General features: G+C 40.9%; 1 protein-coding gene across 4 annotated transcripts in view; it reads right to left on the bottom strand.

Moving 5' to 3' along the window:
• DENND4A (DENN domain containing 4A) overlaps nt 1-13693 on the bottom strand; it is an 89364-nt gene that overhangs the window by 50142 nt on the left and 25529 nt on the right. For all 4 annotated transcript variants that reach the window (XM_030577107.1, XM_030577108.1, XM_030577106.1 and 1 more), the window contains 2 exons: nt 10510-10576; nt 3469-3527 (listed from right to left, as the gene is read on the bottom strand). In XM_030577107.1, the coding sequence (XP_030432967.1) occupies nt 3469-3527; nt 10510-10576 (126 nt within the window). The remainder of the gene's footprint in view (nt 1-3468; nt 3528-10509; nt 10577-13693) is intronic.

Below are 13693 nucleotides of genomic sequence, written 5' to 3'. Positions count from 1 at the left end.
CTGCAGGACTTGATACCACTTTTTTACTCTCTTGGCTGCAGCCAAGATAGTGACAAGTGTTTGCCACAGAGCTTCAGTGGGGTCAAACAGTCCTTCATTTATCAAAAGGGCAATTCTGGACAGGCCCAATGTCATCAGTGTATCGAGCAGTTTATGAATTTTTTTTTTAGATAACTGATGTGCCTATTTCTAGAATGTCCACGATTCACATAAGCAGACATTGGAATGTCTTAAAATCATCTGGCTCTGGAGCAAGGTCTTTGAGAGGCATGGCAGGATGGCACTGCTCTTCTGGTCTCATGTTGAGCGGTTCTTGGCATTCTTCCTAGCTCGGTGCCAATGATCTGGCCACGGATGACACTGGGAGTGCAATCTCCTCTTCCTGGAATGGGACAGGAATCAGCTCCTGAAAATGTGCAAAGGAGAATCCCAGTAAGCCCAATACAGCCATGATGCATGCCATCAGACTAGCTTGTGTTTCACAGTCTTGGTGTGGTTGTGGTGGTGTCCTGTGAGGAGAACCGTTCGGTCTTTCCATAATCTCAGGAGAGAGCTGGTTCCCTGCTTGCGGAAGGTAAGAATGTATATCCTGGTGACGGGGAGGAAGAACAGATTTCCTCTAAGGGTGGCACTGAGAAATATGGTGCTCTCAGTAGCAAAGTCCACATCAGTGCTGGTCGTTGCCTTGGTGCTGGGGTCATTTCTGACACTGGTCCTGATTCCTCAAAGGATGCATCAGCAGTACCATCAGCAACAATGCTGCTGGGGGCAATGCTGATGGTTATACCATCACAAGTGGAGTTTTGTGGATTATGTGATAGCTTGTCACTAGCCCTAGGTTCAGTGTGGGGTTTCACAAGTTTTTTCCAGGGAGGCTTTATGTGGCCTTTCCCTATGGGAAGATATCAACCTCCGCGTACGGTCTCTGCCATGATTTCTGTCGGTGGTAAGCTTCAGTACCAGCAGTATCGGCATCAGTGCCAATGGTGCTGGCTTCAGTGTCACAGTTTTTTCTGTGCTGGCTTTGAGCACTGCATGTCTACCGAAGGGGGGCACTCGCGGATGTAATTTTCTCCAGCACATGGTTAGATTTGGTACCTGACTCCTCAAGGTACCAAGCAGCACTTCCGTTGAGCTTCGCAGGACTTGAGAATCTTGGAAGAAAAGTACTGGCATACCAAGCATCTGTCTGGTATATGGCTCTCACTCAAGCAGAAGAGACATCTGATATGTACATCTGTTAACAGGGTTAGTCCATCACAGAAAGGATAGGTCTTGAAGACTGAGGACTTAGAGTTCATCACGAGGTTGAAGTGGATGAACCATCACCCTACACAGATGGAGGGAGGTGATCTAACTGCCAAAAATAAGTCCTGATGGGTCATGTTTGTTTGTTATAGTTTCCTAGAGCAAACAGATGAGAGTTCGGAAGATTTCTGAAGAGTTTAGCCAGAATGAATGACAAGTGGTTGAATATTCACTAAGTTCCATCTCCATCAGTGGCAGCAAGAGGTAACAGAGGGAGGGCCAAGGCTGCACTGCTTTTTATGCCCAGATATGGACACATGATGAAGCATAGGGCAAATGTGGGCCCTGACACACGAGGCTATTCAAAAGATTCTTATCTCATGCACATGAGGCACATGCACACCTACAGTGGGATCCACACTGACACATACTCAAAGGATGTACAGTTATTTCACTAAAAAGCTGAAACAATAAAAGCTGCTTTACATACAATAATCTTATTTAATTGAATATGAATCTAACCAATGTCTTCAGATTACAGAGTACTTTAAAATGTGTGACTAATACTTTGAATTAGTGCACTGATATTTCCCAGGCATTAAAGAAAACTAATACCCAGACACAGTGACATTTATGAAACAGTTCTGTAATTCTCTAACAAATGCCAGAGGGTCTATAGTGATTTTCCCTTCAATATAATGGGAACTGCTCAGTTCCTCAGGTTTGTGCTGCAGTCACATAGCTATTATATGAATGCTATTCTATTAGAAAGAAAGTTATCACATTGTAAACTGATCTTCATGGATTATACAAAAATATATATCTTTATCTCCCCCAGTCAAAAATGAATTCATGTGCGTTAACATTCAATATTAACAGCATCTTTATTCTTCATATAGAAAGTATGGACTATTTTTGTTTAAATGAGTATTTAGCAAAAATGATAGATTTTACATAAAAATTATATGAATTATTAAATACATATAACTTTGTTGTTAAGCAGTCTGGGTTCATATACACACATTTACTTTAACATATACCCACAAAAACAATGAAGTGAAAAGTTAAGCTACCTAAGAGTACACACACTCTACTTCTCCACACGCAAGCAAACACCTTTACCATTACTGCAGCTGTAATACAGATCTCTCTTTGCATACTGAACTCTAATTCATCTTGCTCCTTCTGTACACATAATTTGACCAGATTATTCCTCCCACACTAGTAGTTGGAGATATCTGATACAAAGTGGGGCGGGGTGGGGGCAGGAAAAATGCAGCTGCGGATGGAGAATGTTTTATTTGTCATCAACTGTGCACAAAACCACCTTCATTTTAGGATAAAATCTGCCAGAAAAGTAATTACTGATGGAAAAGTATTGGGTGTGTCTGACTCCGTATCAAACAGGCTTGTGTTTATATGGTTCCCTACCATTCAGGTTTGAGTACACAGCACAAACTTTCTGTTACAGCAACATGGGGAATAGCTAAATAATGATCCTAAATCTAACAATAAAATAAAATAAAACCAAGTGCCCATAGACAATACTCAGAATCCAGCTCTCTACCAAGTTTTGTGTAGGCAAAATGTTTAAGAGATTATTGGTCAAAAAGGAAAAGCTAGGATTGCAATGGACACATCAGACAGGAAGACTTTTGAATTTTGGCCCTATTAAATATTATAAAGAGAAACCAAACAAGAACGCCACAGAAAATTCAATGGGCAAAAAAAAGTTAACTTTCCGAATTCTTTTCAGACTGATTGGCCACCTACTTTTTGACTAAACCAGGAACTTATGCCTGATATTAAGCCCATTTAAGAAACTTTATCCTGACTATGGAGTCACTACCAAGGATTTCCATAATTTAAAATTTTCATGAGGTTACTGCAGTAGCAAGTGAGATTTTAAAAAAATATGGCAAACTATCTTGAGAGAAGGATTAAATATGAAGTACCAAAATATATATATAACCTTTTTGTTATTGTTGCAAGACAGTGACTTACAGTACTTCAGATATAGTTATAAAATATAAAGACTTAAGATTCATGCCTTTATAAAACAGCCAATTGGTTTAGAAAGAAAGATCAATTCACTTCCAGATACAATTACAAAATATAGTAGACAGTTAAAATTACTTCATATTTCGAAGCTTTAAAGCTTCATGTCACTAATAGATCAAGATATGTTTCACAATTAAACAGAACTGTTGTTCTACTTGCCTCAGGGGTAGAGGTGATGACACCGGCTGACTAAGAATGAGGTTATCATGTGGCGATAGCTATTAAAAAAAAATTCATATATACTTTTTATTCTGAGCCTTAAAAATAAATAACAGAAATTGAACAACAGTCAGTCAATTATAATTTGAACATTTAAAAAGAAGTCTACATTAAACATTATGTAGCTCAGGCATATGTAAAATAATGAAGCAATAAAACGCAAAATCATCATCATTCATTATATTTTACTTATAGATAAGTGATAGGTGACACTTTTTCTCCTCCTCCTGCACTTTAACAGAAAGATGATCCATCAGATTACCTATCTTAAAAAAGGAATTAAAACATTGTATAACAACTCAATGAAAGTTTATTAACACTCCAGCTAATTAATATTCTGGGATCAGTGAGGAACCACAGCTCAGATACCACAAGACTTTTTTCAAAGTAACATCTTCTCTGTAAGACAAGAGAACCAGATCCTCAGCTACTGTAAATCAGTTCAACTCCATTTATTTTACTGGAACTAAAACAGATTATACTAGCTGAGGATCTGGCCCAGGAATTTATTAATACATTTATCCTCTCTTCAGAGACTTCAACAATGGCATCAAGAGAGGCCATGTGTACTCAAAATGAAGATAGGAAGATTATTTTTGTTTTTACATTACACTTCATGGTTTTATATATAGGGTATCTTTCAGTAATCAAACTCAGGAACTATACTGCCAGAAAAGAACAATTACTTACCTACCGTAACTGTGGATCTTCGAGATGTTGTAGTCAGTGTGGATCCCACTGTAGGTCCACATGCAAACAAAATCAGAATTTGTTTTGCGTAGCACAGTCCACTAGGGCCAGGCACATGGTCTATGCCTCCTCATGTTCTCACGCAAGGGTATAAAGGGCAGAGTGGCTGCAACCTTGCCTCAGTTCCCTCACAAATCAAATACTAATTAAGGACTCCTAAAGTGAAAAGGAGGGTCAGGTCACAAGATCCACATTGACTACTTATCAAAGAACCACAGTTACTGTAAGGCAAGTAACTATTTTTCCTTTTTTGAGTACGTGTCAGTGTGGATCCCATTGCAGGTGACAGGCAAGCAATATCCCCTCTAGATAATGGGAATGAGGAATATCAGCTGAAACAGTCAATGATTGAAGTACTGCTCTCCTAAACTTGGCATCCCATGTCAGGGGCACAGGGTTTCTCACAAGCCAGTGGTTTACTCCACATGCGCAGCCCTGCAGATCTCAGAGATCTGAATGTTTTTGAGGCAGGTGGTAGATACAAATTGTACTGTGGTACTATGTATCTTGATATTCAAAGGGAGAAGCTTGCCACCCAGCTGGTAGCAGATGAAAATGTACTGTGTGATCCATTTGGAAATTCTCTGTAAAGAGATAAGTTGGCTTTTAAATGGACCAGAAATGGCAACAAAGAGCAGAGAGACCAATGAAAAGGCTTGGTCCATTTAAGCTAATACATCAAAGACCTGGATACATGCAAGTTATGCAGTTTCTTCATTCCGGCATCAAGTGTGAGAAGAAGGCTAGCAAGGAAGTCACCTGGTTCAGGTGAAAATCCAAGACCACTTTGGAGACAAAACTGGGGTGCGGTCTCAACACCACTGTCTCTATGGAAGGATGTATAAGACAGTTCTGCCATGAAAGTCTGGAGCCCACTGACTGAGCTAAGGTGATGGCCAGAAGACCACCTTGATAGTAAGTTAGTATACGAAACAATATGACAGTGGCCCAAATGGAGGCTCTATGAGTTTCAGAAGGACAATATTAAGGTCTTATGAGGGAGCCAAATCTTAGACTGGAAATTAAAATATGGAGGCAGCCCTTAAGGAATTTTGATAACCACTGGGTGTGAAAAAACTGATTGAGAACACACGAGTGCATACCATGTTGACATTGCTGTAAGGTGGATCTTGAGATAATTGAATGCCAAGACCACTTGTTTCAGGAGTAGCTCAGCTCTGTCTAGGCGGACCGAGAGGAGAGCAGTTGTGTGGTGTAGGCTCCTGCCGAGAAGCTGCTGGGGCCCCACATGGCTGGGACCAGGCCCCACTACCAAGTCACCACAGGCCCTTCAACCATGGAGGATGGCAATGACAAACCCCAACTGAGAGAGGAAGACCTCCAAATCATGACCAGAGAGGACACTTGGAGAGAACTCAGCAGTAAACCAATGGCACCAGCAGAGGAACCAAAGTCAGAGTAGGAAATAGCCCAGGGGTGCCCACCCCATATACCACACATTTTGAATTATTGTTTCATTGGACCCTGGGTGAGAACTCAGTGGAGCAGGGAGGATCTGGGTTCCCCTAAACCTGGCCATTGACCCTTGCCACTGGATGACATGGACACGGACACAGACACTCACTCCTAGGTGGTACTGCTGGGCATGGACACCAAAACACTCTCCTCCTCCCTCGACAGATGCCCAAAGGGAAAAATCTCTTCTACTTTAAGCATACGTCTTCCTAGTGGAGGATTTTCTGCTTTGTATGAGGAGATCAGAATTTGATTCTGACGTCTGAGCAGGTCAGGAGCTGAATGGGAGGCCACGTGAACAGCTGCAGCAGGACCAACAGATAAAATTGCCTCAGCCAGCAAGGGACTATTATGACATCTGTAGCTTTGCCCCTCCTGAATCCTGGACATTATCCTGGGGACCAGGGAAATTGGTGGAAAAACAGGAATCCTCAAGACCACTCATGGAGAAAAGGCCTGGGAGGGAACATAATATTTACCTTTGGCTCTTCTTGAGGTGGGAGAAAGGGATAAAGAGTCTGCCGTATTGACTTAACAGGCTCTAAAATTGCGTTATCAATGGCCTGGTAGTAGCCAAAATGTCAATGAGGCAATGGGAAGACTCCATAACCACCTCCATCTGGATCCCCAAACCTGAGGCAACCCTCTTCAATAGCTTTTGTTGTGCTCCACAGAATCATAGAATATCAGGGTTGGAAGGGACCTCAGGAGATCATCTAAAACTCCCTGCTCAAACAGGACCAATCCCAAGACAGATTTTTGACCCAGATCCCTAAATGGCCCCCTCAAGGATTGAGCTCACAACCCTGGGTTTAGCAGGCCAATGCTCAAACCACTGAGCTATCCCTCACCCACAATCAGCTGGAGGTGAGATGCCTCCCAAGGAAACTGCCTCAACGGGGGAGGAAGACAAGGAAGTCAGCACAGTTTGAAGCTGTCCTTCCTCCATAAGCTGTTCAGCAGGCTTCTCCTGAACCACTTCTGCCTGCTCAGCGCCAGACCCAGTATCGGACTCACAAACAGATGGCACCTGGTGAGTACAGTCTCCCCTAGGATACAGAGCAGGAATAACTTGTGTAGGACCTGGAAACAGAGAAATCCTCCTAGTTTCCAAAAGGCCACTGGACAGGTGTCAGGTCCAAGGGGTTCCCTGGCCACATGCCTGATCTGATTCCAGCTGCAGGATCTCAAGGTAACCCTGGATAGAAACACCTAGAGGTAGAATAGTGCAGCTCCAGGGTTTGGAAACCTACGTGCCAACATGTGATACCAACTTCAGATTCAAGCTTTCCCTTTGATGGTGCTGATGGGTGTGAAACCTGAAGCACAGGAAGTTGTTGTAGTACCAACTACTGAACTGATGATACTGGTGCCCTTCAGTCATTGGTAGCAAGAGCACAGTATCCTGCTCTGCCAGGGATATCAGTACTGACAGAGTCAGATTTCTTGCTGCCACAAATGCCACAAGTATGGTTGACACCAAGATGGTCTTGAGTTGTTTTGGTACCACAGAGGAAGAAAGCTCCACTTTAGTCTCCAGAGTCAACAGTGCCAGTTTCTGCATTACCTCATAAGACAAGTACTTGGATTTTGGCTGCACTGTACTCTTATCCACATGTGTAATGGATTTAGGTGTCTGCAATCTTCCTCTCTTGGAGCGTCTTAGGTTCCAGAGAAAAAGGGTAGTGCCCGGTCTCAGGCTGCATAGGAGGAGCATTCTTAACAGAAGTGCCAAGTCATGGCAGCTATGCTCTGATGGAGGTCTCAAGGCCACTCCCATGGAAAAGCTTCAGCCCTGCTTCTTCTTCTTTGTCCTAAAGTCTTTGTAAATTGGCAACGATCCTGAATATGAGTTTCCCTCAAAACACTTTAAGCAGTCAGAGCACAGGTCACTCAGGGGCATTGGCCTAGAACAAAAGATGCAGGGCTTGAAGCCCAATGACTGAGGCATCCCTTGCTGCCATGAAACAGAAAAGTGAGATCTGGGGACCAAAAAAGAAAACTAATCTTACACTTACTAAATAACTACAAAACTAGATAACTATTTACAAGAAATTTACAATTTACACTGAAAGCACTTGCTGAGGCAAGCCAAGGAATTAGAATGACCATCACGGGTGGTAAGAAGGTACTGAGGGGGTTCTGAGGCAGCTGGGCCCTTTAAACTGGCATGTAACAGCACAGCATGCTCAAGCCACCCTTAGTGAGTGTGTGCGCACCCAGAGTGAAATGCACATGTGCAATCACTCAAAGAAGAATTTCCGATCTCGCATGCATGAGGTACATGCCTACGCCCACACGGACACATATTCAAATAAGAACCTGTAATGCTAAACAGCTACTTAGTCAAAAAAATTAAAATACTCCTTTGGGTTTTAGATTCCCCCCCCCCCCCATTGTTAAAGAGATCTTAATTCTACCATTCTTGGTAAATTATGGAATTCCAGGGAGCAAAACTTTACCTAATAAACTAAAAGTATTATAATTGCTATGATTCAAGCATTCCCTCAGAAAAATATTTTAGATTTGAATGCATGTGATGTCATTATGGTACAGTGCTAATCACTGGGTCAGACTGTGTTCTCTGTAACACCAACGGACATCTGGAGTAATTCTATTAAAGTCCGTCATCAGACATCTTGTAAGAATTATCTGGCTATGGACATTAACAGAAATTTCAATAAAGGCTGATTTTGCTACTTGTGCTAAATTAGTATGTGCATGATCTTTTGCCTATATCTATGGTGTTATGTAAATTCATTTAGATGTAATGTGTATGTATGGCTCACGCCACACAGGTATTTCTTAAAAGTTTGTTCCAGGATATTTTCATATATTTTGGTTCATTTTTGCTAATTGGGAATATTACTTCAAATGTCTTTCTAAAGATGCTAAATTCTGCTATATACATTTCTCTACAGATCTTATCTACACTATTTTATCAGGTGTGACTAATGGAAAAAAACCAGGATTTAAATATACTGGATTTTTAATCAGACTTCAAATATTTATCGTAAAAACTGTCAAGTGTGGAATATACCTCAGGATAACTGTTCTCCAACTCCTCTTCAGAAATATAGTAGCCAAATTAATAAACATGCCCTTAGACATCCTCAAATCTCTTGGCTGAGATTTCTAAGAATGTTTAGAACAGCATCTAAGGAAGTTGCCTCCATTTTTACTAGACTTTATTCACTGAGAAATCTCCCCTATAGGCTGTGGATATCACTTCAAGTCTCAAGACTGCACTGATTCCTTTGCAATGTATTTTTTCAAAAGAAGTCCTGAAGATCATATACCATTAGTAACTTGGTCAGAACAGTAGGACTTGGTTCAGTAATTTTGGTTGTATGGCTAAGAAATGAGTTTGTCCGTTCTTTGCTCTAAGTTTCTAACTTAACATGCCTCTATCCTGTTTGCTTCCTAAAATAAAATTTTCATTTTCCAGTGGGATGCCACCTAATGAGGCGGCTTAATAATAGTTCCCTCACAAAATCCCAGATTAGAGGTTTCCTTACCCTCACCAACTGAACAGAGAATGCATATAACTGAACAGAGAATAAATCTTTGATTGACCTCCAACCCTGATACCACTTCTAAGGCTGTGCATAGTAAAGATTACCTTACATGAGCACACAGTAAGGGTCATAAGGCTCCATGTTTGTCATGGAGGTCATGGATTCTATGACCTCCGTGACTTCTGCAGCAGCCAGTGTGGATGGCCTGGGAGCTGCCTGAGCAGCTCTGGCAGCCCCTAGGACAGTTGCACTGGCCGCTGCTGAGGTAGTCTCGGGCCCCACTGCCCCCCCGGAACAGGAGTTCTGGTGTGGGGAGGCTGCAGGGCTGGGGTGCAGGGCAGTGCTTAGCTGGGGGGTGCTCCCCAGAAGGCTGACAAGAACTCCCCTCCCTCCTAGCTCCATATGCTGCCTCCACTCACAGGCACTGCCCCTGCAGCTCTCATTGGCCACAGTTCTCAGCCCATGAGAGCTGCAGAACCAGAGCTTGGGGAAGAGTGGAAGCAGCACATGGAGCTTGGAGCTGGAAGATGCTGCTTCCCAGCAGCCAGGTAAGAAGTCTGAATCAGCCCCGCCCCCCTTCCAGCACCCGCGGCGCCCCCCCCCCCCTCCAAAGTTTTAGTCAGGGGTATATCGTAAAAGTTATGGACAGGTAATGGCCCATGAATTTTTGTTTACTGCCCATGACCTGTCCATGACTTTTACTAAAAATATCCGTGACTAAAACATACCCTTAGTTATAAGTTTCATAAATTGTGCCTCTTGAAAGTGGGTCTCTCTTGTATACTTCAGTGGGAACCATACACATGCAGGGGACAGAATAAGGCCCTTTGAAAAAAGCAGTCATGAAGAACATACTCCAGAGGTCTAGCCTACAGATCTCACTTTTGTTTACGCTAAATAAAAGAAGAAAATATTTCAAGAACTAGGAGGGACTTGCACAGCTGTCCTGACTTTCTGCAATTTATCCCTTAACTAGCACATAGGTTGGGTTTTTAAGTACAAAATAAAATATGCCTCATGAAAATATAATGCCTAAGAAAATATTTTATTATAGTCCTAAATTAAACTGGAGACATGCAACATCAGTTATTTCTAAGTGTGAAATATTTGTGAATTTGGCTGTAGATGTTTTTTCTTTTTTATCCAAATATTTTAAGAAAACTAATATATTTTCACATTACAGCAGCTGTATAACATGACTGATACTGTAGATAGGTAAGAAAGATTTTAAACTTACCTGAACTAAAATTCTTGGCCTCTGAGGGGACGGAAAAGGAACTTTGTGCATAAAATGCGAAATGTGTCTGAAGAAAAAGAAAATACTGACTTTAAACAGAATAGAAATCACTGCTTGAAAACTGTTTGTGAATGCTGTACCTCACTTCAAGCGCTTACTGCAGGCAACATGAAAAGAGGCCATATAAAAATGGCACAATCTTGCTCAGTACATTGGCTCCCCAAATATATTTAGTCATATTTGCTTATTTGAATGACGAACACAAATTGTTGATATTTATTACTCTTGTTAGTACTACAGAGCCAACAGCCAAGACAGAGTGAAGTAGATTCAGTTTAGGTTCTTATTATATCCTGATCATTGAGGTATTTGAACACCTTTATGCAACGAAAACTCTTGTATTAATTCCTTCTTGTGAATCAACTCACCTGGTTATAAAATTCCAACCAAAGAACCACTCTCTTACACTTTTGCAAGCCCACTGAAGGCGATGGGATTACACAAGCATCACAGAAGGTGTAATTTGGCCTTCAGAACCTATATTGCTGATGTTGGTGTGCAAGATGACAGCAACTCAGGGCATCTTTCAGACTCCAGGGTTGAGTTTGCAAGCTGGCAGTTACAAAAATCTTTCCATTTGTAAACTAAAAATATTTTATCTTTAAATCTACTGTCACTTTTCAGAGACTACAGTAGAGTTGCCAACCTTCTAGGACTGTCCTGGAATCTCCAGGAATTAAGATTAATCTTTAATTAAAGATGTCATGTGATGAAACCTCTAGGAATACGTCCAACCAAAATTGGCAACCCTAGAGACTAGCTACATTTCAGTGTGTCATAGTTTTAGTCTGTTTACTTTGTTAACACAAGTTGTAAATGATCCCTGCAAAGTAACATTAGGTAAAACCATGAGGTTAATGAACTTCTGCTTGATTTTCAAGCTTTCAGACACCAACTGTACCTCAAGATCAGTGATAGGGGGGAAAAAAAAAAAAGAAAAGAGGTAGCACATTAGGGCTCATTCACATCGTCGTGTCAAATGCATGACTATAAATCCATTAATTTTTTTCAACTGTAAACTAAAACAAACAAATTTTTTCTAAACTCTGCAATCCTGGAAATTGTTCAAAATGGAAATAGAAAATTCTGAGAGAGCTTGCAAGAGTTATGTATTTCACAAAAATACTTGGCATTTTCAGATTCATTCGTCTCCATATTGCACATGAAACTAAAGCATATAATTGTACTGAGATTTCCTATTATTAGCAGCACTGGGAGAGCTTCATCAGTGTTATTCTCAGAGGCTAACACAAAGAAATGGATTTTGGCATAAAAAGGCTGCATTTAAACTGCCAAAGGGCTCTCTCTTTGATCCAGCAAACAGACAGGACCTTCTGTCCAAGAGGGACCCTGACCTTTGCAGAACAGTTGGAAATAGTTTAGCTACTAGGGCCCCAAAAGACTGAAGGGTGACTCTTGTTAGTTTTAGTGTGTATTTAAATCTGTTTGTTATTATGTTTTCTCAATAATTATTTTACTTTAAGAATAAATGTATTTGCTTAGAAAGAGCAGTGTGATAACTTGTAAGAGCTGGCAAAACTGTTAATAGCTCTCTCAGAGAAAGCAAAGCACAGGTACTGGCCTATAGGTAAACTGGCTTGCTGGGGCTATTACAGTGTAGGCACGAAGCTGTGCATCCTTAAAAGCCCCAGTCAGGAAGGAGAGACACATAGGTCTCCACCCAAGCGGGTGCCCTCAAGGAGCCACAAAGGGGGAATACAGGTGCAGTTACCCTAAACTGTGAGAAATATATTTACATTAAGAATTTTATAAAATTACATTGAAGTTTAATTGGAAAAAAAAATGGTGCATATACAGGCACAGATTTTAAAAGTATTTGCATTGCTCAGCTCTGCATTGCAACACTCAACTGACTGAAGGGCTCATAAGTTCTAGTTTCAAAACCAACTTAAGCAGCTGGTCGCTTAAGAGACTTCTGAGTGCCTAAGTCACTTTTGACAATAGGACTTCAGAACCTAAGTCAGTTGGATGTTACAGTATGAGAGGAAAAGTGTCTAAATATCTTTAAAAATCTGAGACACAAGTTAGGCGAGGTAATATCTTTTACTGGACCCACTTCTCTTGGCGAAAGAGAGAAGTTTTTGAAAGCTTGGTCCTATAAAGCTGGTCCAATAAAAGATATTACCTCATCCACCTTGTTTCTCCAATATCCTAGGACTAACATGGCTACAACTACACTGCATTTAGAAGTCTAGGCCATAGTCAGAACAAAGCAGGTGTCGGCTTCGATATTTTCTGTTATGCTGTAAACTTCACTTAGCCTAGAAGTGTCTCCCTCAGGTATGCCTACACTATGGAGCCCATGCTAGCCTATGATGGCTATGTCAGCATAGCCATGCTGGCACAGCTCCCTATGTGATGCAGCCTGCATCAACAGAAGGAGTTTTCTGTCGGTGTAGGAAAACCACCTTCCCAAAAGACATTAGTTACATCAAAAGAAGCCCTCCTGCCATCGACATAGCCATGTCTACACTGGAGATTGTCAGAACCATTATATCAGTCAGGTTTTTTCACACCAATTACCAACACAGCTACGGTAACATAACTTTAGTGCAGATCAAGGCTTAATCATCATTCAGATTATAGATATTACTCTTTAGTATAGGGAGTCATATCACACACTTTAAACAGCTAAGGATTATTCTGACTTGTGTTAGAGCTGAGTTTGACAGATTACTCATTCCAAAGGGTCAAAGATATTATAAAACTAACTCCTTTATTGTCCTAAACATGCACATGTGAATAAGCATTTTTATAATCTTTTTGACCAACTGTATCTGACAATAGCACAAAGGGTTTATAATCTTAGTTCTCCTAAACAAAATGTTTAAAGATCCTGGAGCCACTTAGACAATCTTAAAAAGAAATGAATGGCTTAAGTGGTACATAGAGAGGAGATCAAATACATTTTAAAAACCTAAAAAGAGGTTTTTAAAGAAAGGGTACATCCAAGAGAAGTTTATCCATGGGGGAAAATGAACATTTGATTCACCATAATAGCAGAATTGAGAATTAAACACAAAAATACTTTAACAAGTCAATCAATTATCAAAGTAGCATTCACAACAATTTGAATTATCAGCAAGACTTCTTCTGTGAAATA

This window comes from Gopherus evgoodei, chromosome 10 (genome assembly GCF_007399415.2).
Source record: "Gopherus evgoodei ecotype Sinaloan lineage chromosome 10, rGopEvg1_v1.p, whole genome shotgun sequence".
In the NCBI taxonomy this organism is placed as follows: Eukaryota; Metazoa; Chordata; order Testudines; family Testudinidae; genus Gopherus; species Gopherus evgoodei.
This window is presented reverse-complemented; position numbering and strand designations above follow the sequence as displayed.